Source organism: Rana temporaria, chromosome 6, assembly GCF_905171775.1.
Source record: "Rana temporaria chromosome 6, aRanTem1.1, whole genome shotgun sequence".
In the NCBI taxonomy this organism is placed as follows: Eukaryota; Metazoa; Chordata; class Amphibia; order Anura; family Ranidae; genus Rana; species Rana temporaria.
The window spans coordinates 115,794,603-115,821,225 of record NC_053494.1 but is presented as its reverse complement, the minus strand read 5'-3'; the positions used below and the strand labels follow the sequence as shown (position 1 = coordinate 115,821,225).

Sequence of the window (26,623 nt, the reverse complement as noted above, 5' to 3'; positions counted from 1 at the left end):
TTCCAGAATGGGGCTGTGGTGCTGGGGCCTCTCCAAACAAAGTGGACTCCACGTCTGCATCCGGAATAGATTCTCAGCTTTATTCTATTTAAAGGACAATCCCACATTGCATGCCAAAAAAATAAATAAAAAATGAAAGGAGCAAAGACATGATAAAATCAAGTAACAATCTTTCATTTGTATTATAATTTTTTTAAATTTATGTTTGAAATTTTTATGTAATCAACTATTCATTTTAAAGGCAATGGGCCAGATTCACGTAGAATCGCGGCGGCGTAACGTATCGTAGATATGTTACACCGCCGCAAGTTTTCATCGCAAGTGCCTGATTCACAAAGCACTTGCGATGAAAACTACGCTGGCAGCCTCCGGCGTAAGCCCGCGTAATTTAAATGGGCGTGTGCCATTTAAATTAGCCGCGCTCCCGCGCCAGACCTACTGCGCATGCTCCGTTTCCCAATTCCCGTCGTGCTTTGTGCGCAGTGACGTCATTTTTTCGAATTGCGACGCACGTAGCGTAATTTCGTATTCCCGTACGGCTTAGGCAAACGACGTTCATTTTTAAATTTCGACGCGGGAACGATGGCCAAAGTTTATACAGCAATACGATTGCTGTGTAAAGTTAGGGCACCCAAACGACGACTAACTTTGCGACGGGAAACTAGACTAGCAGCGACGTAGCGAACGCAAAAAGCCGTCGAATCGCTGTAACTCCTAATTTGCATACCCGACGCTGGTTTACGACGGGAACTCCCCCCAGCGGCGGCCGCAGTACTGCATCCTAAGATCCGACCGTGTAAAACAATTACACCTGTCGGATCTTATGGATATCTATGCGTAACTGATTGTATGATTGTAGATAGAAACGGAGATACGCCGTCGTATCTCTTTTGTGAATCTGGCCCTTTATACCTTGTGCTTGCACACACACTTTAAAATGTTTGACCTTTAAATTCAGTGGCTGAGATAGCAAAAGGCTAAGCCAGTAGAATCAAACTGGCTTTATTGGCTTTATTTATTGTTTACAATGTTAAAATGAATATGTATTTTCACATTTTGACCATACAGTAGGTACTAAATGCTAAAAGTGACAGTGAAATAAATTTTCTGAGGAAACTGGTGCTCTACATTTGCTCTTAAAGATGGTTACTTGACCAAATACCACAGCATTGTTCTAAAAAGTCCTGTACACACGACCGGGATTCCCGACAGTATAAAGTCCACCGGGAATCCTGACGGGAAAACCGAGAACCTGCTCGGTAATTTTCCCTGTGTACACACGAGAGGTTTTCCCGTCGGGAAACTGCGGGGAGAGCTTTGGCCGGGGATCCCGGCCGTGTGTATGCTCCCTCGCAGTGTTTCCCCATAGAAAAACTGCCGGGTTTAAAACTGCTGGGAATCCTGGTGGGAAAATAGAGCGCAGGTTCTCTATTTTCCTGTCGGGAAAACTGCGAGGAAGCATACACACGCCCGGTTTTCCCGGCCAAAAGCTCTCCTGGCAGTTTTCCTGCCGGTCGTGTGTACAAGGCTATATAGTCTTTGCTGAAGAAATCTGAGGGACTGATGCTCATGCAAAGCTGGCCAATCAGTACAACTTCAATAACACTGAATTTCTCCTTTGACTGAGACCTAGGGGTTAATTTACTAAGGGCATAATAGGCTGTTCATTTTGCAAAGACATTTTCCTTAGCTTAGCGAAGGTGGTGATAATTTACTTTGCCCAAGGGTACCCAATCACTTGCAAAGGAAAAAAATAGATAAAAAAAAATGCATTTTTGCTTGTATAATTAGATGATGGAAATCGGCATTTACCTCACTGGCTAAACTAAAAATTCCCTTGCAAAGTGAACAGCCTATTTGCCTTTAGTAAATCTAAAGTGTCCATATTGCTCATTTCAGAGTCGTTTTTCTGTGGAAAGGACAAATATTTCACTCTTTTTACTACTGTTCAATGTTATAGTCTAACTGGATTGCTAGAGTAGATTAGTGATTTTTCGTTTAATTTTAGTGCTACTGCAAACATAAATTTCTTATGTTATATCTATATATTTTCTTCTTTTGAAACATTTTACGCAAACCTAGATTTTTTTCTGCTCATCGTAGGTCTTATAAACACATATACAGTCAGAACCGTTATTGCACTTTTGAGAATCAATTTACTGTTCAGTATAAAGTCTTTCAATGTTCATTACAGTAACTCATTTTATGCCAATTTTTTCTTAGTACCTAAATATTAAATCTGCTGATTGGAGAAAATTTTTTATATTTTGCACATTTGTTTCTAAATATTATTTTTAACCCCCATCCCGCCCAAGGATCAGTAATCATGTGACCACTGAGATTGCCTGTCACAATAGTCACATGATTTAGGAGTTGTTCCCGTCCACTATTGATTCTTAGTGGGGACCCAAAACTGTGTGCACACTCTTGGCATAGAATCATCGGCCACCCAGTGACACATAGGTTATACACCTAACTAGGGCCGCTGATAGGGGGGACCACCAGTCCTCTTGTACTGGGCCCGAGCACACAAGGGGGCCCACCAGGTAGGGGGATTAGTGACAGATGACAATTGTGTCTCTTTTTCTCCAGCAGCTGAAAGCTGCTCTCCTCCCATCTCCCTGCTGCCAGCCTTTACCTGCTAAAAAAGAGACAGTCATCCCTCAGTAATCCCCCTCCCTGTGTGGATCCCACTCCTCTCAGCACTGGATTTAAGGTTAGCTCTGCTCCTGACTTAGACTCCATGCTGACTGGCTTACAAATCGCTGCTTCTACAGGAGTTTTGTGTTCTGCCTGAAGAAGCAGCTCAATGTTATCCTATGTGTCCATCCACATTAGGATAATTACAGGCATATTTTGAGCTCAGTGCCGGTTCGCACATCTGCGCTCTGCGGGATCGCATGTGATTCGCACTAAACTGCAAATCACATTCCATGTCCGTGCAATGCGATTTCAGTCATACATATAGTATGACTGATATCGCATCACATTCGGACCAAACTCGCACAGGACCCTTTTTTTGGTCTGCACCAGAATCGTATCGCATGGCTGTTCACACCCATGCAATCATATTCTTGTCCGAAATGGCAGTTTGCAGTGCGATATGCAATCTGAAATGGGGGTGTCATTAACAATGTATTGACACTCCCCGCAGTTCACATATGGCAGAGTGAACTGCTGTGTGAGTCGGGTGCGATGCGGAAACCTACAGTGAATTTGTAGGGTTCCCGCATCGCATATGTGTGAACCAAACATTTAGAGGCAGGAGTAAAAAACCCTTCTGGTTTGTGTTCCTCATTGGAGCTTACTGGCAGAAAAAAATGTAAAACTCCTAAACTCATCCAAACTTTGTACAAAAAATGTTCTAATATAAGCATTTATTTCTGCCAAGTGAACTGAAGTTTTTTTAAGCTCAGTGTGCATGGAGCCTAACTTTGTTTCTCTCCCTTTGTCCCTCTGATCCCGAAGCCTGTATATTTTTTTTTATCTCATCTTCATTTTTATTTATTAACTCGGTTTTATCTTTTTAGATTTAGCTGGAATTCTGTGAGTTATGTTGTATTTGTGTCTGCTAATAGTTTTATTGTATTTTTAGTGAAATATAGCTTTAATATTTTCGGGGGGAGGGGCTGTCAGGTAGTCTGTATGGGTCCCGCAATTTCTATCAGCAGACCTGCACATGACAACAATATAATATATATATATCATTTATTACATTTTTTTTTTATTTTTTCCAATCTTTGTCCTGCAAAGACTGCCAACAAGTCTTAAAGCCAAAGAATCACTGTTCAGATATAATTAGATACATGCTTTTTGTTTTGTTGCGTTTGTGGTCCACAATGGCTTATAACTTTCTTTATAAACAGCACTTTCTGAGAGTATGAATGTAACTTGGCAAGAATGGAACAGTTTCTGAGAACTTTACTGTGCATTAATAGCCTTGGATTAATCAAACCTCTTGATGTACCCTTCAGAAGTGAAAGAATGCTTATGGACCATAAGATCAGTTCACTTTCCATTCATTCATGTATGAGATTTCAAACTTAGTGTTTGTTAATACCCCTCAAAAAATAATAATATCCTGGTCCCTTAAAGCAAATAAACAGCACAGTGGTTGTGCTGTGTAATCTGCCCCCCCCCCCCCCTCTAAACTGTTAAACCTCCCTGAACCTGCTACTTCCTGTATGACCTCTCTCTATACTGACCACGAAAATCATGGCTGCTAAACCATGACCACCGTGGTCAGAGTGTGTCCCTCCATCATACGCTTCCCTGCTCTCAGTTCTCTTTCCCCTCTCACACTCTCCTTCCTGCCTGTTATCTCTCTATCTGTCTCAGCTCAGCCCTGCCCCCCGCCACTATTATTGAAAAGAAAAAACATACAATTGTCACTGCCAGACCCTCTATTAGAGCCTGGCATACCACACTGTGTAAATAATTTTAAAAAACAAGCGGTGTAAATACTGATTTTAAGGCTTCAAGGCCGGTCACATGACTCGTAGCCACTTTACAGCTACGGGACAGGGCTTCTGTGGAAGGAGCCGAGCGGCCACGTGATCTCCCGGCTGACATCAGAGGGAGATCACGGCTCCTCCCGCAGAAGCCCTGTCCCGTAGCAGAAGCAATCCATCAGAGCTGAAAAGGGGCCGCGAGTCATGTGACCGGCCTGAAGACAGAGGAAAATCTGTCTTTACGTTGCTCATTTTTTAAATGACATACGTAGTGTGTTATGCCAGGCTCTAATAGAGGGTCTGGCATAGACTTATACAAATGGGTTCACAAACACTTTAACTTGGATTGCTTTCAAACAGCCATTCCTTCAATGAAACGCAAGAAATTATATTTTGGTACTACTACAAATATAATAAACAAACCCACTTTCAGTGCAACTTAGATCATACAAGTATCACTTGGAACACAAAACTGACCAGGGTCAAATTTCTGCAAAGCCAACATAAGCTGAGGCCTAGGGCAGTGGGTCTTCCAGGAGTGAAACATAGCTACCCGCACATATGGGGGATTTACTAAGTTTAGAGCGTGCAAAATTTGGAGCAGCTCTGCATACAAACCAATCAGCTTACAGGTTTTGTTGTTAAAGCGGGGGTTCGCCCTGTTAAAAAAAAAAAAAAAGTTTTTTTTTATTAGACAATTAAATTCGGCATCGTAGCGCGAGCTACGGTATGCCGGTCTTACATTTTTTATGCCCGTACTCACCGTGCTATCGTTGATTGAAGAATCCGGGGAATGGGCGTTCCTATGGTGAGAGAAGGTGATTGACGGCCGGCCCTGGCACGTCACGCTTCTCCGGAAATAGCCGAAATAGGCTTGGCTATTCACGGCGCCTGCGCATAGCCTGTGCGCAGGCGCTGTGAATAGCCGAGACCTACTCCGGCTGTCTTCGGGGAGCGTGACGTGCCAGAGCCGGCCGTCAATCATCCTCCCTCTCCATAGGCACGCCCATTCCCCGCGGGAGTCAGAATCTTCAATCAACAATAGCACAGTGAGTACGGGGATTAAAAATTTAAGACCGGCATACCGTAGCTCGCGCTACGATGCCGAAAGTAATGGAATAATGGGGTGAAGGAGGGTGAACTACCGCTTTAAAGCTTTACTGAACTAGCTGAAGTTAGAAGCTGATTGGTTACTATGCACAGCTTCTCAAATTTTAAATCTTCCCCATCATGTTGCTGTCAGTAATACGTACTGAATCCTAAGAGCAAGTTCACACACAGGCGGCACGACTTCTGTATTGAAGTCAATGCAAGTCCCCCTGAGTCGCCCTCAAAGTCGTACAGCAACCTTTTTCTAAGTCGGAGCGACTTGCGTCACTCCAATTAGAACAGTTCCATTGAATAGAGCAGACCGCGACTTGTCAGGTGGCTGAGTCGCCTGACAGGTCGCCCCTCTGTGAACCGGCTCTTATTGTTGCTGTCCCTGCACCATCTGTATTGGGTGTAGTAATGTGTATTATATCTGAAATTCAAGGCAACTTAGTCATTGAACAAAAACGTATATTAAAGCACTGCCACACTATCAGAGACTACTGGAATTTAGGCAATCACCAGGTGAAAATGAAAAAACTCAGGTGGGTTCGGCCTAAGATCAGAACATACCTAAGCTCGTCCCCATTCAACAATATTTGACTACATCTTATATATACATATATAGGCATATAGGTTTCAAAGCCATTGTTTTGTATCACTTAGGATACGTCACTCAAATATGCATTTCCAGATGCCAGCACAGTGCTGTAATCTTTCTTCAACCAGCCATCAGATAACCCAAATGTCCTCATCAAGCAATTTCCTTCCTAATTGTTTCCTTTGTGTTATTATTTGGGATTTCTGGAATAGGGAAAAGCCAAACAGTCTGGAGCCAAGAACACTTGGCTGTGTTGCTACAATGTGTATGTACCTCACGCAACATAATTGTCTCCCCACCTTATCACCCCTGCTTGCGTTTTTCCTTCCAGGACCAAATGTGTCAGTTTCAAGGATTGTTTTTTTAATTGCAGATAATTGCGAAATATTATTCTAGATAGGAGTGGTTGACTCTTTACAGGAAAATAAAATAAATAATATTCTACAACTACACAGAATTAAGTTACATTTTAAATATCTCTTTCAATTTCTGCAGTTATAATGAATTTCCTAATTGTGATGCAAAATCGATTTTTGTTTATTTTGGGTTTTTCATTAAAGGGAATATATGGTGACTGTGTACATATTACCTTTCTTTGTTTAGTATGGTCAGGGGCTTAAAAATGAAAATGAAAAAAAAAAGTATTTTTTGACAAATTTAAGTAAATGTAAAATATTGAACACAAATATCATGTAACCTTTTATCTGGGAATCATGCGCAGCTAGAGGCTCTATTTTGGATGTTTTCCTCTCTTTTATTGTTAAAGCCTACAATTAAATAATGAAAAAAATCAGCACAAGGGACATACCATTTAATGCAAAGTGTCCATTGTGCTGTCATCCTGCAAAATCCTAAGTCCTCCCAACTATGCCTTGCCTTTCCACTCCCTCCTCAGTTTATTGCTTCTGTGCCTGCCCTTTCTACCTTCTCTTGCATTCACAACTTCTATCAGTGGAGGAGAGGGTGAAAAGGACTAACATAGTCAGCACTCATGATAAATGCATGTCAAAACCAGGGGCGGACTAACAACTCATGGGGCCCCCGGCAATAGAAGACTATGGGGCCCCTGAGCTTACAGATGGCCACCACGCCAGGAGGCAGTGCAGAGGCGGGGCAGCTAAAATCTCGGGATTTTCACATCAGAAGCATGTTGGTTTCAGACATATCAGGAACAGATGTAAAAAAAAACATAGATTTTTACATACTGTCCCTAGTTTTACTGAGCCTGGCAACCCTGATGGGGCCCCCTAGTGACATGGGGCCCTCGGGCAGTGCCCGAGTGACTCAATGGTCAGTCCGCCCCTGGTCACAACAAAACATCTAATTGCTGTTATAAAGACAATTTTGTCTTAATAAAGTGCATAGTGAAAAATCAGTCCATATATAAAGTGATCAGTGCAAGACAATTCTTGAGCTGTGTATTTTGCCCCAGTCCTCTTGTGTAAACGTACACCACTCCACACCCGAGTGTGCACCCAATTCACAAACTGCTTACCAACAGGTAAGACCTCAGAGATGGAGGCCTGGCTGCACTTTTTGGGAGAAATCCCTGCTGGGATGGATAGATGGATGGTACATTCCTGGACACAAAAAAATGGGCTTCCAAAACAATCCGCAAAAGGAGCTCTGGAGGATATAAAGATAAAGAAGGAACTCATAGTGTAGTAATGTAAAACTTCACCAATTTAAAAAAATAGAAAGCTACTCACACAAGACAGGTAAAATCCAGCATGTAGACAGATAAGCACAGTCACCACCCTGGCGGGTGTGATTACGTCACCCTCGGGTGGAGCTACAGCAGTGACGTAATCACACCCGAGACACACCCGAGACATTACTGAAACATAAAAATTCTATGGGGCTCAGGGTATTTAAAGAGAAAATATAAGAGAACTTAAGTGGTTAAATTTGTTCTACAAATACATGTTTAATGTAGTGAAGCATAACAGTTGGTTATTTTCTTTCTTTCAGGTCCTAATGGCTGGATGCACCGTGAAATGACTATAATAATCGCCCTGGCTTCTGTGTCGGTTGTAGCTGTGCTTATTGTTTTTTTCTTCTTTGGATATAGGATATTTGGAGGTATGTAATACTTTGACATATACCATTGTATAACAATTTTTTTTTTTTTATCACAGTTTACTATGAGATTTAATTTATTATCGTGTGCTACAGAGAAGGGTCAGGGTCATTGAACTCATAAGTGGTTGTTAGGGCCCCCCTTATGTTTAAACATTGCGTAGTCATGAAGGAGAAACATCTGGTACAAAAAAGCCTGTTTGTCAGGTGGTAGAAACAACGAGCAGGTAAATTAAAGATACTGCTCAGTTGGTGGCCATTGGTCCTCTATTTTGCCATAGCATTTGTTATTTTTTAGCATTGAAAGTCAATGAGTGCTTAAAGTGGTTCTAAAGCCCAAACATTTTTTTACTTAATGCATTCCCTGCATTAAGATAAAACATATTTAGGTAGCATCTTGATGCCAGAGCCACTACTATCCATATCCAGTTAAACGATTGAGGTGGAGCTTAGTGCTGTGAGGAGTGGGCCTTAATCTTGAATTAGGCGGAAACTGAGGCACCCATAGCCTCGGTCTAGGATCCAAGAGGATGCCACACAGATAGAGGGATTGATCTGAATACTAGCAAAAGTGCATGCAGTCAACAGAAGGTGCCTTCCTTTCAGAATCGTTCTTTTCCTGGAAAGTTTTATGCTAGTTCAGGTTCACTTTAAAGCAGACATGCATGCTCCCCATGCTATTTGACCTCCTACCCCCTTCTCTCACATAATCGGATAATTTTAATTACTTTTCCTAAAATACCTTTTTCAGGAAACACATCCCAGTACTCCCTGGTTTCTCACTGTCACATACCTTGTGGCTGAGCCTGACGTGCAGAGGGAAGGCCTCTCGTACAGCCCCAGCTCAGAGACCACTGATGTTTCAACAGTGGTCACGAGAGTGCGGCAAGGTATGAGTGCCTGTGTAGTCTACCGCTGGAAGCAGTAATGCATAGCAGGTGCATCACCAGAGTGGACCAGATGTCAGCAGAAAAGGCAGACCCTGGGCTGGTGGACAGCAGGCAGCAGGAACCAGCGGCTAATATCAGGTGCAGGAAGACCTGTGGCCCACAGTAGAGGTAGCTTCAGCGGAAGCTAGGCAGATGCACGCAGGGCAGATGAGCAACTGGATGCATGGTCAGACAAGCCACAGCAACAGATGGTCAGATACAGACATAGATGAAAGGCAATGAATAGACAGGATACAGGCAGAGGTTGGCAACACAAGATCAGGCAGATGGGCAGAAGGCAGAGCAAAGTCCAGAGACAAGCCAAGGTCAGGGCAGGTAGCGTTCAAGCGAAGTCGGGACCAATCCGGGTTAAACACAGAAGTCGGCAGAATTACCATAGATACAGCAGGGATCTCCAAACTATAGCCCTCCAGCTGTTGCGGAACTACACATCCTACGAGGCATTGTAAAACTATGACATTCACAGACATGACTAGGCATGATGGGAATTGTAGTTCCTGAATAACTGGAGGACCATAATTTGGAGACCCCTAAGATACAGGAACACAGGTAAAGCTGAAGATCATACAGCAATGGACTAGCGCAGCTGCTGCACTTAAACAGGCCATTTGGTGTTAGTGTCAATGGCAAATATGCGCACGCATGCGCATAGGTGTTCGGGTGCGCATCTTCGTGCGCTTGTGCCCGACAAGACGTGCACCCACAGGACCACACCTTCGCATTCGCCTCAAAACTTGAGCTGCGCTATAACCAGCATGTCCCTGACACTCACCTAGGCAAGAATTATGTATTTGTTGTCCACAGCTTCCTAGGATACCCAAGTCACACATCCCAGGAGGCATTTTCCTGTGCATGTGACATCAAGGGGGCCAACTGTGTATTCCTGGTTTATGCAGTCAGCCCCCGATGACTTGCTGTCACGCAGGAACCTGGAAGAGACAGACTGCCAACTGATGATGGCAAAAGAAGATGGCAGGGTGGGACTAGGTGTGCAGTGGTGGATCTCTACATGACACTGAGTAAGAGGAGGATGTCTGGTCAGACAACAAATGAACATTTCCCCCCATATCTACATACTTCTTTGCACCTTGAAGTTCCTCTTTAATAATTGGTCAGACAACAAATGAACCTCCCTCCCCATATCATTATACTTTGCATCTACAACCAGGTTTACTTATTGGGATAATCACAATGCACATGTAAAAGCTAAGTAGCCAAAATTAAGCAAAGTATGTTAAGTGCCTCCTTTGTGTGTGTTTTTTTTTTTTTTTTTTCAGAAGATCGAAAGCAAGGTCTGCATAGTATGAATATGATGGAAGCTGCAACATCAGAACCATCTTTAGATTTGGATAACCTTAAGTTATTAGAGGTAAAACATAAATTTTTTGCAATTTAACTACAAATATGTGTAATGTGGGAACCAGGGCAAGTAGAGATTAATAATCTATTCAGTGACTGACAGACAGCAGATCTATGCTAGTAAAACCAGAGAGAGGTCATGTCATTGAATGTGTAACGTAATGATGTAATTATATTGCACTCCTGACTTATAAAGCACTTGTAACCTTTCACGTATTAGTCAGGCTGGATGCAAATTATAAAATTTTCTTACAGATTGTGTGTAGCACGAATAGCTAATTCTTGAAATACCAATTTTAATAAAAACGGCTTGCATCTCTTTCAGCTGTTAGGCCAAAAATGCTTATTTGCATCCTGTCCACTCTTTCCTCTTAGCCCCCATTCACACCTAGGCATTTTTACGCCTGTAGCGCTACGCCGCTGCCGCCAGAGGGCTGAAAACAGATGTCCCTCTATGGAGATGGTTCACATCTCCACGCCGGACGCCTGTCGCCTGCCGCGTGAAAAAAGGTCCCGGACCTTTTTTTCAGGCGTCTTCGAGCGTTCGGCTAGGAGATGGGAATCATCTCCATAGAGGGGGTCATCTTGGGGCACATCTAGGCGGACAATACCGGCGTTTTGTCGCCGCAAATCGCGGTACAAAACGCCGCTATTTTTACCGCGATTTGCGGCGACAAAACGCCGCGATTTCGTCCGCCTAGATGTGAATGCAGCCTTAAAGAGGAAGTAAAGTCTTCCTTTTTAATTGTACCTACAGGTAAGCCTATAATAAGGTTTACCTGTAGGTACTGTAAATATGTCCTAAACTTGCACCATTTAGAGGATATTTACTATATATGCCGATGCCATTGGCGCTTGCGCGCTAAAGAAACGGCTGCTGTTGCCTTTTATTCAGGACCCTGTGCCGTGACCGATGGCTCCCGCGCGCATTAGCGGCAGTGACATCATCGCGGCTCCAGCCAATCACAGCACCGGAACCCGCAAACCTAGAAGAAACTCGGGGGGGGGGGGTGCATACTAGCTCATTATCCCATTGTAATGCAGGTTTTTTTTTTCCTTATGGGTTTACAACCACTTTAACACCTCTTTTACACTGGAGGCGTTTTTCAAGAGCTTTAGTGCTAAAAATAACACCTGAAAAAAGCCTCAGCTGCAATCCCAGTGTGAAAGCCCGAGTGCTTTCACACTGGGACGCTGCGCTGGCAGGGTATCAAAAAATGTCCTGCCAGCAGCTTCTTTGCAGCGCTTTAGGAGCGGTGAATACAACGGCAAAGCGCCTCTGCAGTGGCGCTTTGCAGGTGCTTTTAACCCTTTTTCGGAAACTAGCAGGGGTTAAATGCGCCCCGGTAGCAGCCGAAAAGCGCAGCAAAAAATGACGGTAAAGCACCGCAAAAAATAGCGGCGTTTTACCGCCGACGCCCGGGGCGGCTCAGTGTGAAAGCACACTAAGATGGTTACTCATCTGCTTATAGCATGTTGCCTTTGAGCTTATTTGTGTCCAAAAACACAGTTTTCCCTAACTCATGTTATGTTCCATAAAGAGGAAGGAAGTAGGAGAAAGTTGTGGTTTACTGCTACAGCTGATGGAGTGTTAAAGTAACACAACACCATTAAATAGTGGTAGGTTTCAAAGGGAAGTGATGCCAAATAATAACTGATAGTTGAAGGAATGTTTTCACTTCTAGTTTGTTGAAAGTGGAAGTACGTAGATAAAGTGCATACTTAAAAAGTTTTTCCACCTTGTTTGAGGGTGTTTAAGAAAAAACAAATGCCTGCATGTACAGCATGTACCGGTATAAGTGGCTTCTTTGCTATCCTCTGCATTCCTGCTTTGAAATGGGTGCTTCTTCTCCTTGCTGGATGGTCTGGGGACTGTTCTGTGCACGGGCTACAGTAGCACAGCAAACCTGATATGACACTTCCCAGAATTCCCTGAGACAAACCAGAGAAAGCTTGTGAATGTGCTTTGTCAGATGAGACCTAGTTGTGTTTGAAGATTTCTCCTGCAGAAATGCCCTGGGGCCATGCTAAGGAAGTGATATGCTTTGGCTGTCCATCCTAGGCTGTGGACCTGTAGAATGGAGCCGAGGAGGCTGACCGGGTGGTTGTGCTCAGGTTGGGTGGTTGTGCTCAGGTTGGCAATCTTCCTGCAAAGGTTTCTGGTGGCCATCGGGTGTATTATTAATATGCCTGGCAGTCTCCCTGTCAGAACACAATAGAACAGCAGGGGAGATCACTGTACTAACACTGGATAGTTAGTACATCGGCTCCTCCTGAGCTGTCAGGTTGTATTCATTCAGCCCTGCTAGTGTGTACAAGGCTTTAGTCTATATGCCAGTTCCTTGTCATAATCCCTGCCCATGATGATGTACTGACTGTCTAATAAGATGTTTGCAGAAATAGAGCAAAGGCAGTGGGCAGGCAGAAACACCTGGTATGGTGTGCTATAATAAGGTGACCACATTTTTAAAATGAAATCCAGGGACATATTTTTTCTTTACTAGTAATGGCAACAATCAGCGACTCTCTGCCCGTCGCCGCTGCCTCACAGCCTGTCAAGTCTTACTCTTCGGGCCCCGGCTACTAGGGTTGCGGAGGAAGATCACTCCACCAGGAAAGGCAAGGAGATAGGCAGGTGGCTGGCCAGGATTTGAGCCAAGGCAGAAGAACATGCGAGCGAAGCTGAATGGACATGCACCCGAAACTGAAGAAATATTCCCTCCGCTCCGACCAGCACATGATCATCAGAAAGGGGCACAGATAATGGGAAAAATACAACCCCCCTATGCTAGTAGGCACGGCGGATGTGCAATTCTAATTTTTATATTTTAATTCGGCACTGACTGTCTTTGAAATTGCCCCTGCCCCTATTAAATCCAATCTGGGGACAAAACCAGGGACAGACTTGGTTCGGGGACAGTGTCCTCAATCAAGGGACTGACCCCTGAAACTGGGGATGTCTGGTCACCCTATGCTATAAAGAATATTACTGCTGAGGTCAGGGGAAGAATTTGGCCATTATTAAAGGGGTTGTAAAGGTTAGTTTTTTTATTTTCTAAATATGTTCCTTTTAAGCTAGTGCATTGTTGGTTCACTTACCTTTTCCTTTGATTTCCCTTCTAAATGTTTTTTTTTTTGTCTGAATTTCTCACTTCCTGTTTCTCCTCAGTAAGCTTGCCCCCATCATCCATGGGGGTTAGTGAGCCAGAACAGCTTACTGAGGAGGAACAGGAAGTGGGAAATTCAGACAAAGAAAACAAAGAAAAAAAAACATTTAGAAGGGAAATTGAAGGAAAATGTAAGTGAACCAACAATGCACTAGGTTTAAAGGAACCTATTTAGAAAATAAGAAACAAACCTTTACAACCCCTTTAATTTAAAGTGACCTAATGTAAGTAGTAGTATTTTCAAGGAGATTCTGTTACTGTACCATAGAAAGCTGATTTACCAAGTTTAGCAAGGGAGTAGTGCTGGGCCCTACTGGGCCTTACCGGGCCAGGGGAACACACTGGTGACTTTTGGTAAAGATGACACTACAGGAAGTGAAACAGACAACAAATGGTACAGAATACATGACAGGCACAGACAGGTCACTGAGTAGATTACGAAATTAGGGGACAAAGGCAAGGAAGTCAAATTTTGCCTACAAAAACTTTGAAGGTGCAGAAGGGTTCTTGAGAGCGCTATGAATGGAGGTACCCAAGCACGGGGTTAGCTAGCACACAAGCTAGATCATGTATGGTCCACGCATCTTGAAAAGGAAAAGTCATTTTTCTGATGTCTTTGTGACCAGTTACTATATAAACCCAGGATATATACTTCCATGTATACTGTACTTGTGAACTTATGTCTGATTTTTTATTATTATTTTTTTTTTAGCTTATTGGTCGTGGTCGATATGGGTCAGTGTACAAAGGATCCCTAGATGAGCGTCCAGTGGCTGTGAAAGTTTTTTCTTTCAATAATCGGCAGAATTTTATCAATGAAAGGAGTATATACCGAACTCCTTTGTTGGAACATGATAACATTGCCCACTTCATGGTGGCTGATGAGAGGGTGACTTCAGATGGACGTCTGGAATATCTGCTAGTAATGGAGTACTACGCAAATGTGAGTATCAATGTAGTTTATTATAATTAGGGTTTCTTATTCAGATTTTTTTTACTCTCAATATTTTAGCTTTTTCAATTAGTAGTATAACCTTTATACTACAACATAACTGTGTTGTAGTGCAAAATGTACATAACTGAAGTAGAAAACATTCAACTCTGGTTAAAGCATATCTAAATCCCCCCCAAAAAAATATATATTGCAGCTTACCAGTCTTTATGTGAGGTGACTGCATTGGTTTTCAATTTTTATGTTGGCATTTTCAGCAAATACAGAAATGACTTGTTGATCTATGACTAAGCACTAGTTTCAGTGCGAAACGCGTCAGCAGTCGGGTTTTATTTTATGTTGCTGTGACTTGTAGTGCTGTCCTTTTTTTAATAAAGGCTACAACTTGTTCAGAGTGCGGCTGTCCAGAAACAATTTTTATTCCTGCTTGACTTGTTGATCTTGCCAGAAATGTGGGGCCCTTGTTACTTCTTTGAAACTTAAAACAAAAATAAATAAAAATTCAGCGGGTTTACTACCGCTTTAAAATAAAGGAAAAGAGTCTGAAAAAAGAAGAACAATGCAGCCACTACAAGCATGGCTGCTCAACCTGTGACCCTCCAGCTGTTAAGGAACTACAAGTCCTATGAGGCATTGCAAGGCGCTGACAGTTACAAGCATGACTCCCAGAGGCAGAGGCATGATGGGACTTGTAGTTATGCAACAGCTGGATGGCCACAGGTTGAGCACCCATGCTACAGCAAAGGACTGGTAAGCTGCAATTTATTATGTTGTTTTGGGGTTTAGATATGCTTTAATGTTTTTTGGATTTGATGTTAAAATACTTACCTGGCAATAACAAATGAAATCATTCACTACCAAACATTTATCAGTGATTTAACCGATGAGGTTATTGATAGTGCTTATACAGTAGTCTATGGGGCAGATCCACAAAGAGAGTACGCCGGCGTATCTACTGATACGCCGGCGTAATTTCAAATTTCCCGCGTCGTATCTTTGTTTTGAATCCTCAAAACAAGATACGACGGCATCTGGGTTAGATCCGACAGGCGTACGCCTTCGGATCTTAGATGCTATTCTTCGGCGTCCGCTGGGTGGCGTTCCCGTCGTATTCCGCGTCGAGTATGCAAATTAGCTATTTTCGACGATCCACGAACGTACGAGCGGCCGTCGCATTATTTTACGTCGTTTCCGTTTGGCTTTTTTCGACGTATTGTTAAAGCTGCTATCTGGTGGCGTACGCAATGTTAAGTATGGCCGTCGTTCCCGCGTCGAATTTTTAAAATGTTATTTTGTTTGCGTAAGTTGTCCGTGAATGGGGCTGGACGCCATTTACATTCACGTCAAAACCAATGACGTCCTTGCGACGTCATTTAGCGCAATGCACGGCGGGAAATTTAGGGACGGCGCATGCGCAGTTCGTTCGGCGCAGGGACGCGCTTCATTTAAATGAAACACGCCCCCTACTCGCCGCATTTGAATTCCGCGCCGTTACGCCGCGAGAGATACACTACGCCGCCGTAACTTACGCCGCAAATTCTTTCTGGATTCGAACCAAAGCCAGGTAAGTTACGGCGGCGTAGCGTATCTATGTGGATCTGCCCCTCTATGTATATGAGTCTGTCCATAATCCACCCAAAATGTATATTTACAATTTGGTTCCATAAAGTAGCTTCCTCTATAGTTGACATTATATAATGCAGCAGAAGGAATGAAAAACAGTTTGACAGGAATATTTTATAATTGAAGTTTCAAGGCGATAGAAAAAAAAAAATCTATGGAAGTTTCAGACAAGCAATATCAATACGCAACTAAAATATCAGTTTTGCATTCATTTAGTGTTTAAAAAATGACAGCAAAATTTAAGGTGAAGTTACAATCTGCTATATCAGCTGCCAAGATTTCTATTAAAAAAGAAATTCAGTCTACAGTTGTGTACTCAGGAATCTGCATGCAAACTAACCATTTGGTGTCTGGTTTAAATAAAATTTGTACTGAAGCCGGCCATACATGGTTCGAAATTGGGTTCGTTCAGCAGGGATCTGGAAAAGTTTTATCCATGTATAGGCAGGGAGGTTGTACAGAAGTCAATCTACCAATCAGCTTCTCTACACCTGCCCTGTCAAATTTTCCCCACTTGATCAGCGCTGCAGTGCCTGCGACACTGATCAGTGTATTCTGAAAGCAGGGAAGTCTCCCTGCTATCAGAATACAATATCTCAGCAGGGAAGATGCCCCTATCCACATCCAGTGTGTGGATTGAGGAATTGAGTCCGTTTTTTCATTTAACAAAAAAAAAAAAAGACTCATTTATGGGCTGCCTGAGAGTTGTATGTTAGTTGCTATTGCTGATTTCCTAATGAAAATGTCTCCAATACGCCCAGTCACTGACCTGGAACAAGTAAACTGCCAAACGGAATTAACATAAGATGTTGAAATAATTTTTTCATTTACCTATATACAACATAGATGTTTTTGTGTTCAACTACATGTTATAACAATGCAAAAATATTTTAGATATCAATCAGAAGTTTGTGTATCTCAACCCTTCACTGATACTTTTGTGACAGCCAAGAAAGTCTCTGTTAGTTCCTGTTTACACAAATAGGGCACACCAGTCTGCATTACACAGACGTTTGGATAGACTGTGGATTGATAAGAGGGTGGGGGAAAAAAAGGGGGGGGGGGGCAAGTTACTAGACCATTTGGCATGCGGTCTGTTTGTATACTGGTGCCAGTTTGCTGCTGAATGTGATTCAGTTCATGAAAACACACAAAGAATAGTTCCTTCAATCAGCTTGTTTATGTTCATTTTCACTGCAAGCAGGCAAAAAGATAAGCGAGTTAGACAAAATCACAAATTACATACACCCTTGGTTGCATAAACAAAACAGCTGGGCTTTAAGTGAATCTGTCACGAGGGGGCTTATGCACAAATCTGAATATTCAGTCTTTACCATTTCTTATTTTGCTGGGCCTGACACTTTAGCTTCGATGTTCGGCTGAAGAGGCATGAAAGGCTCAAATATCAGTGTAATAAAAAAAGGAAACAAAGGCGCCGCCATCTAAGAGCTGGTTCACACAGAGGCAACCCAACTTACAGCGCGACTTTGCAAGGCAACTTCAGCGCCACTTGGAGCAACATACAACGCAACCTAAAGTTGCCTCCAGGACAGGCGACTTTGGCTGTGGCCAATCACAGAATAATCAGCTCTGTGGGAGGGAGGGTTTGCCTGAGTAAACTTTTTTCTCTTCCTGTAAAGTTGCTTCAGTTAAGATGGTGATCCGACTTTGGAGGCAACTTCAATTGAAATCAATGGGTACAAGTTGCCTAGAAGTTGCCTAGAAGTCGCCTTGAAGTAGTACAGGAACCTTTTCTGAAGTCGGAGCGTCTTAAGTAGTGTACATTAAGATGGCTCTCATTCACTTTAATTCAATTTCTCATGTCGCGCCACTTGGGGCGACACAAGTCGGATCCCAAGTTGCGGTAGTGTGAACCGGCACTTAGTGTATCTATTTATTAAACGAACACTAAAAACAATTAGAATTGCACTCACAGGATGGAAGAGAAATTTGGCATATCATCAATCACAGTTTGTATATCCCACTGCAGAGTCTATCAAGCCACCCCTGGACTATTGGCCCCCTAGAACAGATGTACAAACTGTGATTGATGATATGCCCAGGGATGGACTGGCCATTGGGACTACAGGGAGTTTACCGGTGGGCCGATGGCTCAGTGGGCCGGTGTGAGTGACAGCAGGCTGCCGCCTCCCTCCGCTCCTCTGTCTCTCCCTTCCTGCAGCGCTCACCTCCTCCTCCTTCCCACAGCGCTCACCTGGGGGGACAAAGAAGCAGGGGGAAGACCAGAGGAGCAGGGGGGACGACAGAGGAGCATGGGAGAGGGGACAGACAGCTGACTCAACAGCAATGGCCTGGGAGTTTCTCACTTCTACCTAATCTTGTCCCATAAGGGGGGGCACCAAACTGATTCTTTGCCCTGGGTGAAATAATGTCTAGCTTCCCCACTGGTACTGCCTATAAGAGTACCAGTATCAGCCATTTTACTCTATTAAAGTAGAACGGCTAGTGGCTAGTGAAGGGGGAGAGGGGGCTTGGGTGGCTGGGGGGGGGGGGGGTGCGGGAGTTGTCCGGCCGCCATGGGAAAGACCTGTCAAAGTGGGCCAGTCTGGATGAAGTCCAGGGCCAAATTTTTGTCCCATTCCAGCCCTGGATATGCCCAATTTCTCTTCCATCCTGTGAGTGCAATTTTAATTGTTTTTAGTGTTCATTTAATAAATAGATACACATAGATGGTGGCTACTTTGTTTCCTTTTGTTTTTACAGTGTATACATGAGGAGATCCAATATCCTGAGAAGAAGTGCAGCAGCCATCACTATATTGGACTTTTAATTTGTACCTCCTTTACTATATAGACTTTCTGGCTTTTGTTGGGGTTCTTCCCACCCTCTGCTTGCGCTATTAAGACTTTTTTTTTTTCTCACATATCAGTGTACCATATTTTTTTACATTCTTTCTAATTCTGTCATTTGATTTTTTCAAACACTTTCAGGAGCTTGGAGACATTGTGTAAGGTCAGGCTGTTGACAGGCCAGCAACTATAAATCGGGGTATACACACATAGTTTTTGTTATTTCGTTTTAACCAGCGGGTTGTTTGAGAAAAAAAAACTGACAGATCCAACAAAATTTGGTGTGGGGATCTCTCCTGCTGAGCTATTGTATTTCGACAGCAAGGACTCCCCTTCGCCAGAATACACTGATCAGGACTTGCAGCCATTGGCCGCAAGCGCTGAATGAATGCTGGTTTTCCAGCATGACTGTTTGACAGAAGCCAGCCGTTGGAACAGAAAAAAGTACACACATGCCTAAAGTCATCCGGCTCCTGCTGAAGTGTCTGGCTTTTCTGTAAATGAACACCAGACTTAAGACTTCAAAAGGTTTTCTGATGTCTGTCTTATGCTAAAACATAAGATTCAGGCAAAGTAAAGCTAAATAAGTTGGCAAGATAATTTTTTAATAATCACTTGAGTCCTGGGTGCATTTTAAAATGGTGCAAGGACAGTGGCCATTTTAAAACCGCTAGATTCTGCACCTCCTGCGGACCCCGCCGATACTAGAGCTGGTTCAGTCACGGTCCCGTACGGAAACCCAGAAACTGATGTGTTTTTTTTGGGGGCTCCTGGGCTTCCGGTGCTTCTACAGATAGCTATAGAAGTGAATGTAAATACACTGGTTGCATCAGGAGTGTAGCAATGTCACAGTACTTCCTATCAGTTCTTGTTGCAGCTCTGTCCAACATCCCCCTACAGCACTAGATCATAAGAAGTGATCTGCTTAGCTACATAGGGGGACTGGATCAGATCGTCACTGACAGATCCACTGAGAAAAAAAAAAGCAGAGAAATAAGTTTATATATATATATATATATCCAGACGGAGGATGATTGACGGCCGGCTATGGCACGTCACTCTCCCCGAAGACAGCCGGAGTAGCTCTCGGCTCTTCACGGCGCTATACGGCGCCTGCGCACAGACTATGCGCAGGCGCCGTGAAGAGCCAAGCCTATTTCGGCTATTTCCGGAGAAGCGTGACGTGCCAGAGCCGGCCGTCAATCATCCTCCATCTGGATAGGAACACCCATTCCCCGCGGGGAGTCGGTATCTTCAATATACGATTGCACTGTGAGTACTGGGCTATAAAAATCAAGACAGGCATACTGTAGCTCACGCTACTATGCCTAATTTTATGCTAGAAGAAAAAAAAAATTTTTTTTTTGTTTATAGGGTGAACCCCCGCTTTAAAGTTTATGTCTACTTTAAAATGGAATATTGCAATGTTCCTGCTGAAATAGAGAATGGAGAAGAGGCAAGGCAGGCAATGGGTCATTGGGACAATGGTGATCAGGACAGGATCATTATGCCTGACCTTGTCCAGCCAGCAGCATTAGAGTAAACCAAGAAATATGCAATTGTTGCCCAATACGGCTGAAAGCAGTTAACTGTCATCTCATATAGCTTAGGAAACATGAAAATTTAATTTGTTATGACACAAAGGCAAATTCATCATATAGCCTGATTGTAGGTTAAGTCATTGGAACTGGGAACTCTGCTTATTACTACCTTCTTGATCTATTGCTCTCGGGAATTATCATCCTGTTGTCATTCTTGGAACTCTGAAACACAAAATTTACATCTTATAAAAAAAAACTCCAAGTTTGTAACTGTTAGTAAAAGACCAGTGATTATGTGAGGGAAGCTAGCCTCTACAATTTTACAATGTGTGCTTTTCAGAAAAGGAAGTCTAGGCTTTTTAGGAAAGAGCAGAGGGGATACTATTTTCCCACAGTAAATACGCACTTGTATGGTAACACAATGTTGAAGTAAAGGGAAATTGCAGAAATGTTCTCTCGGTTATTGTTTTCTTGGACTTTAGGGCTTTCCTGGAAAAGAACATCTCCTATTTTTGGGACTTTTAAATATAAAAACACAGTTTCCACCACCCTCTTTGTCTTTACTAGGACAAGAAGCTTCTGTCACTTCATTTCACAAACTTTATTTGCAATGCACCCTGCTGGAGACATGTAGTACTGTAGAAATACAATAAAGGCAAATTTATTTACACAACGCTTTACATATATATTGTACATTCAGACAGTGGCGGCTGGTGCTCAAAATTTTTGGGGGGGCGCAAAGGAAAAAAAAATTGCAGTCTCACTGTGCCCAAACGCAGCCACTGTTACATGCCATCAAATGCAGCCACTGTGCCATCAATTCGCACCACTGTGCCATGCCATTAAACGCAGTCACTGTGCCATGCCATCAAATGCAGTCACTGTGCCATCAATTCGCACCACTGTGCCATGCCATTAAACGCAGTCACTGTGCCATCCATTGTCACCACTGTGCCATGCCATTAAACGCAGTCACTGTGCCATCCATTGTCACCACTGTGCCATGCCATTAAACGCAGCCACTGTGCCATACATTGTCACCACTGTGCCATGCCATTAAACGCAGCCACTGTGCCATCCATTGTCACCACTGTGCCATACATTGTCACCACTGTGCCATGCCATTAAATGCAGCCCCTGTGCCATACATTGTCACCACTGTGCCATGCCATTAAACGCAGTCACTGTGCCATCCATTGTCACCACTGTGCCATGCCATTAAACGCAGCCACTGTGCCATACATTGTCACCACTGTGCCATGCCATTAAACGCAGCCCCTGTGCCATACATTGTCACCACTGTGCCATGCCATTAAACGCAGCCACTGTGCCATCCATTGTCATCACTGTGCCATCCATTGTCACCACTGTGCCATGCCATTAAATGCAGCCACTGTGCCATCCATTGTCACCACTGTGCCATGCCATTAAACGCAGCCACTGTGCCCTTTAATGGTCGCCGCTGTGCCAATTGTCCCCACTGTGCCGTGTGCCCTGTAAATTGCGTTCTTCCTCCCCCCCGCCCGGCACTTACCTTTACTGGAGTCAGGCATCCACGTCCCACGATGTCTTCTCCCGCCCTCGATGACTGACAGGCGTCTCAGCCAATCAGGTTACAGGTAGCCAGAACCGGCCAACCTGATTGGCTGAGGCGCCTGTCATCTTATTCAAGGGGCGTACAGTCTGTGCGCTCCGAGAATAAGATTCCGGGACCCGGGGGCTGTATTGGGAAAGCCTATCAGAGCCGTTGGCTTTGATAGACATTTCCCTACAGCCAACCAGCTGGCGTTATTCAGATGGCCGGACATTGAGCGCCGACCATCTGAATAACAGCGGCAGCGGTGATAATAACATAGATTCGTGCAATGCATGAATCTATGTTATTTGACTCAGTGGCGGTGAGAGCCAGAGGGGGCGGCGCTCCAGCGCCCTCTATGGACGAACCGCCACTGCATTCAGATCATTCCCTGCCCTCAAAGAGCTTACAATCTATGGTCCCTAACAGACAGAAGCTAATTAACCTACCAGCATGGGAAGAAATCAGATTCCCCGGAGGAAACCCATGCAGGCACATCAAGAACACGCAAAAGGCAGTAAGTGCTGTAGTTGGGATTGAAATAGGTGACCCTAATGCTTCAATGAGAAACACTACTTCTGATTTACACTATATGGCAAAAGTAAGTGAACGCCTCTCTAAATTATTAAATTCAGCTACATAAAGCCAGGTCTATAAAGACATTGGGGTAGATCCACGTACATCGGCGCATATATAGACCGGCGTAGCGCATCTCATTTACGTTACGCCGGCTCAACTTAGAGAGGCAAGTACTGTATCCACAGAGTATTTGCGCCCACGATGCGCCGGTGTAGAAAATGTACGTCGGTTGGAAAAACCTAGTTTTCAGGCATATCTCGTTTTGGGGATACGGCGCATAGATACAACGACGCATATTTACACTTACGCCGCGCATCACGAGATACGCCGGCGTAAGTGCTTTGTGGATCTGCCCCATTGTTTGAGGAGTTTGGTGTGGAGGAACTTGAGGTGCCTGCACATAGTCCTGACCTCAATACTATTCATCTTTGGGATGAATTGAAATGCTGGGTGCCACCCAGTTCTTCTAGTCCAACATTACTACCTGGCACTTCAGATGTTTTAGAACTACATTTCCCATGATGCGTGAGCATGCATTGCTGGCTGTTGATTGGCCAAGCATGCACTATGACCCGCATGCTTGGCCAATCAGAGCACGCAAAAAACGGAGAGCCATAATTGGCCAAAGCCAGGGTGGCTTTGGCCAATTATGGCTCAGGGGGTTTAGTACACGCCCCACACTATATAATGCTGCTTGGAAGTCGGCCTTGTGTAGTGTGTTGGTGGTTTACAGAGAGAGAGAGAGTGTCATTTTTTGGAGTTAGATAGAGCAGGTAGGCTAGTCAGTTAGAGTTAGTGTGTAGAGGATATATATGCATCCCAGGTGTTGTATATATATTTACACACTGTATTGAGTTTAGGTAGATCCGCTCTTCCTAATTTACTGACAGGCAGGCAGGTGATTGTGCTAGTACTGTGGTGTACTGTCTGTGTCCTCTGTACAGTGTGCACCTAAAGATACGTCAATAGATTTGCTGGTGTTTCTCATATTAATAGCTAAAGCTGGAAGAGCTGCACGATTCTGGGGAAAATGAGAATCACAATTCTTTTGCTTAGAATGAAGATCACGATTCTCTCACGATTCTCAAAAAAATGCATGGTGCTTTTGTTAGCATGCATTTTTGTGATTTTTTTATTTTATTTACACGCACAGAGTATGTGCCTTGCTGCAGAACAAAATGCATGGTGTTTTTGTTAGCATGGTGTTTTTTGTGATTTTTTTTTTATTTACACACATTATATAAATATAAATATATATATAACGTGTGTAAATTAAAAAAATATCACAAAAATAAAAATGCATGCTAACAAAAGCACCATGCATTTCGATGCAGCGGCATTAAAAAATAAAATTAAAAAAGGCCCATGCACTTTGGTGCTATTGAGGGGTGGCAGGCAGCAAGTCACATACTCTGATGCATCGCATAGATGTGAAGTTGAACCTTTAAATCACAGTCAGGAGACCGAGGGACACCAAAAAACCCGCAAAAAGGCGCACAGCCAGCAAAACAAATGTTACAGGGGTGATAACCCCTCTCTATGTTTTCCAAAAAGCTTAATAAATAGATTTTTTTGGCTGGAGCTACACTTTAAAATTACAAACAGATTATACTTAACAACAAACCTACAGTCATTGTCTTGTTTGCATCGCCTGTATACTGCTGTTAAAAGTATATAGGGCCAAAGGGGCTGGTGATGACCTGGGGGGAGGGGGGCGGAGAAACCCATGCTATTTTTCTCAATGATTTTTCATCCATATTGCAGACATTACATTAACCAGTTCCCGACCTCCTCATTTACGTCGGCAGAATGGCACGGACAGGCACAATCACGTACCTGTACGTCCTCTGCTAGACGTGGGTGGGGGGTCCGATCAGGACCCCCCCCCCCCCGGTACATGCGGAGGTTGGGTCCGCTCGGGGAGCGATCCGGGACGACGGCGCGGCTATTTGTTTTTAGCCGCTCCGTCGCGATCGCTCCCCGGAGCTGAAGAACGGTGAGAGCCGTGTGTAAACACGGTTTCCCCGTGCTTCACTGTGGCGGCACATCGATCGAGTGATCCCTTTTATAGGGTCAGTCCTACAGCCACACCCCCCTACACTAGTAAACACACACTAGGTGATCCCTAAATGTTACAGCGCCCCCTGTGTTTAACTCCCAAACTGCAACTGTCATTTTCACAATAAAGAATGCAATTTAAATGCATTTTTTGCTGTGAAAATGACAATGGTCCCAAAAATGTGTCAAAATTGTCCGAAGTGTCCGCCATAATGTCGCAGTCACGAAAAAAATCGCTGATCGCCGCCATTACTAGTAAAAAAAATAAAAATGCAAAAAAACTATCCCCTATTTTGTAAACGCTATAAATTTTGCGCAAACCAACCGATAAACGATTATTGCGATTTTTTTTTACCAAAAATAGGTAGAAGAATACGTATCGGCCTAAACTGAGGAAAAAATTTTTTTTTATATATGTTTTTGAGGGATATTTATTACAGCAAAAAGTAAAAAATATTGCATTTTTTTTAAATTGTCGCTCTATTTTTGTTTATAGCGCAAAAAATAAAAACCGCAGAGGTGATCAAATACCACCAAAAGAAAGCTCTATTTGTGGGGAAAAAAGGACGCCAATTTTGTTTGGGAGCCACGTCACACGACCGCGCAATTGTCTGTTAAAGCGACGCAGTCCCGAACTGTAAAAACCCCTTGGGTCTTTAGCCAGCATATTGGTCCGGGGCTTAAGTGGTTAAAGGCACAAGCAGTTTTAAATGACTTTTTTCTTATAGTAACACCCAGCAGGTACGATATTTAAAGGAATAAAAAAAAAAAATTCACTTTAAGCATCATTAAAATCACTGCTCCAGAAAAAACGACCGTTTTTAAAACCTTTTTTTACATTGATACATGTTCCCTGAGGTTCTCCCGGGTTCTCAAACACGTTTTACGACAATAACTTGCATATTAGGCTGTTGAGGCGGGTGCAGAGGAGGCAGCCGACAACGGAAGCCCCATAACTATGGGTTAAGTCACTTCTCATTCATTTCACAGCCGTTGTCTGCTGTGTCCTCTGCAGAGCTTTAGCCACTGGAGGCCAGACTAGAGTGGCTTCAAAAAACGGTACATATACCAATTTCTTCTTTACATGGCTAAATAGGTTATTCTTAGATCGTGGATGCCTGTTAAGGCCCATACACACGATCTGACTTTTTGACAATAAACTTCAAAATGACCAGGTTTTTCAGAAAATCCGACCGTGTGTACGCTCCATCGGACAAACTTTTTCATTTTTCTTCGGACAAATGTTTGCTCTGCAAACAGACAAACTTTCCGGCAACAAAAGTCCAATGGAGCAAAGTCTGATCATGTGTGCAGAAATCCATTGGACTTAAAGCAAAGCTCCACCCTAAAATGGAACTTCTGCTCATTGGATTCCTCCCCCCCTCTGGTGCCACAATTGGCACCTTTCGGGGGGAGGGGGTACAGGATACCTGTCAAAGACAGGTATCCTTTCCCACTTCCGGGAGTCTGACGTCACCACAGGGCTCCCTCCTCCTCCTCCCCTGGCCTCCGGGCTAATAGGAGAGAGGAGCAGGCCTCACGCATGCGCAGTAGGGTTCCCGGCGTGAAGCCGAAAGGCTACACTGCCGGGTTCCCTTACCCGCAAAAGTGGCGGCAGTGTAGCCTTTCGGCTTCACCCTGGGAACCTTACTGCCGACATCGCTGGACTGCAGGACAGGTAAGTGTCTATTTATTAAAAGCCAGCAGCTGCAGTATTTGTAGCTGCTGGCTTTTAATTTTTTTTTTCTCCGGACCTCCTCTTTAAAGCGGTAGTTCATCCGAAAAAAA

General features: G+C 43.7%; 1 protein-coding gene across 1 annotated transcript in view; it reads left to right on the top strand.

Annotated features, from left to right (window-relative positions):
* The window catches only part of BMPR2 (bone morphogenetic protein receptor type 2), a 220,220-nt gene that overhangs the window by 155,823 nt on the left and 37,774 nt on the right, over positions 1-26,623 (top strand). The window contains exons 4-6 of the mRNA XM_040357231.1: positions 8,113-8,223; positions 10,448-10,539; positions 14,409-14,639. Coding sequence (XP_040213165.1) covers positions 8,113-8,223; positions 10,448-10,539; positions 14,409-14,639 — 434 coding nt within the window. The remainder of the gene's footprint in view (positions 1-8,112; positions 8,224-10,447; positions 10,540-14,408; positions 14,640-26,623) is intronic.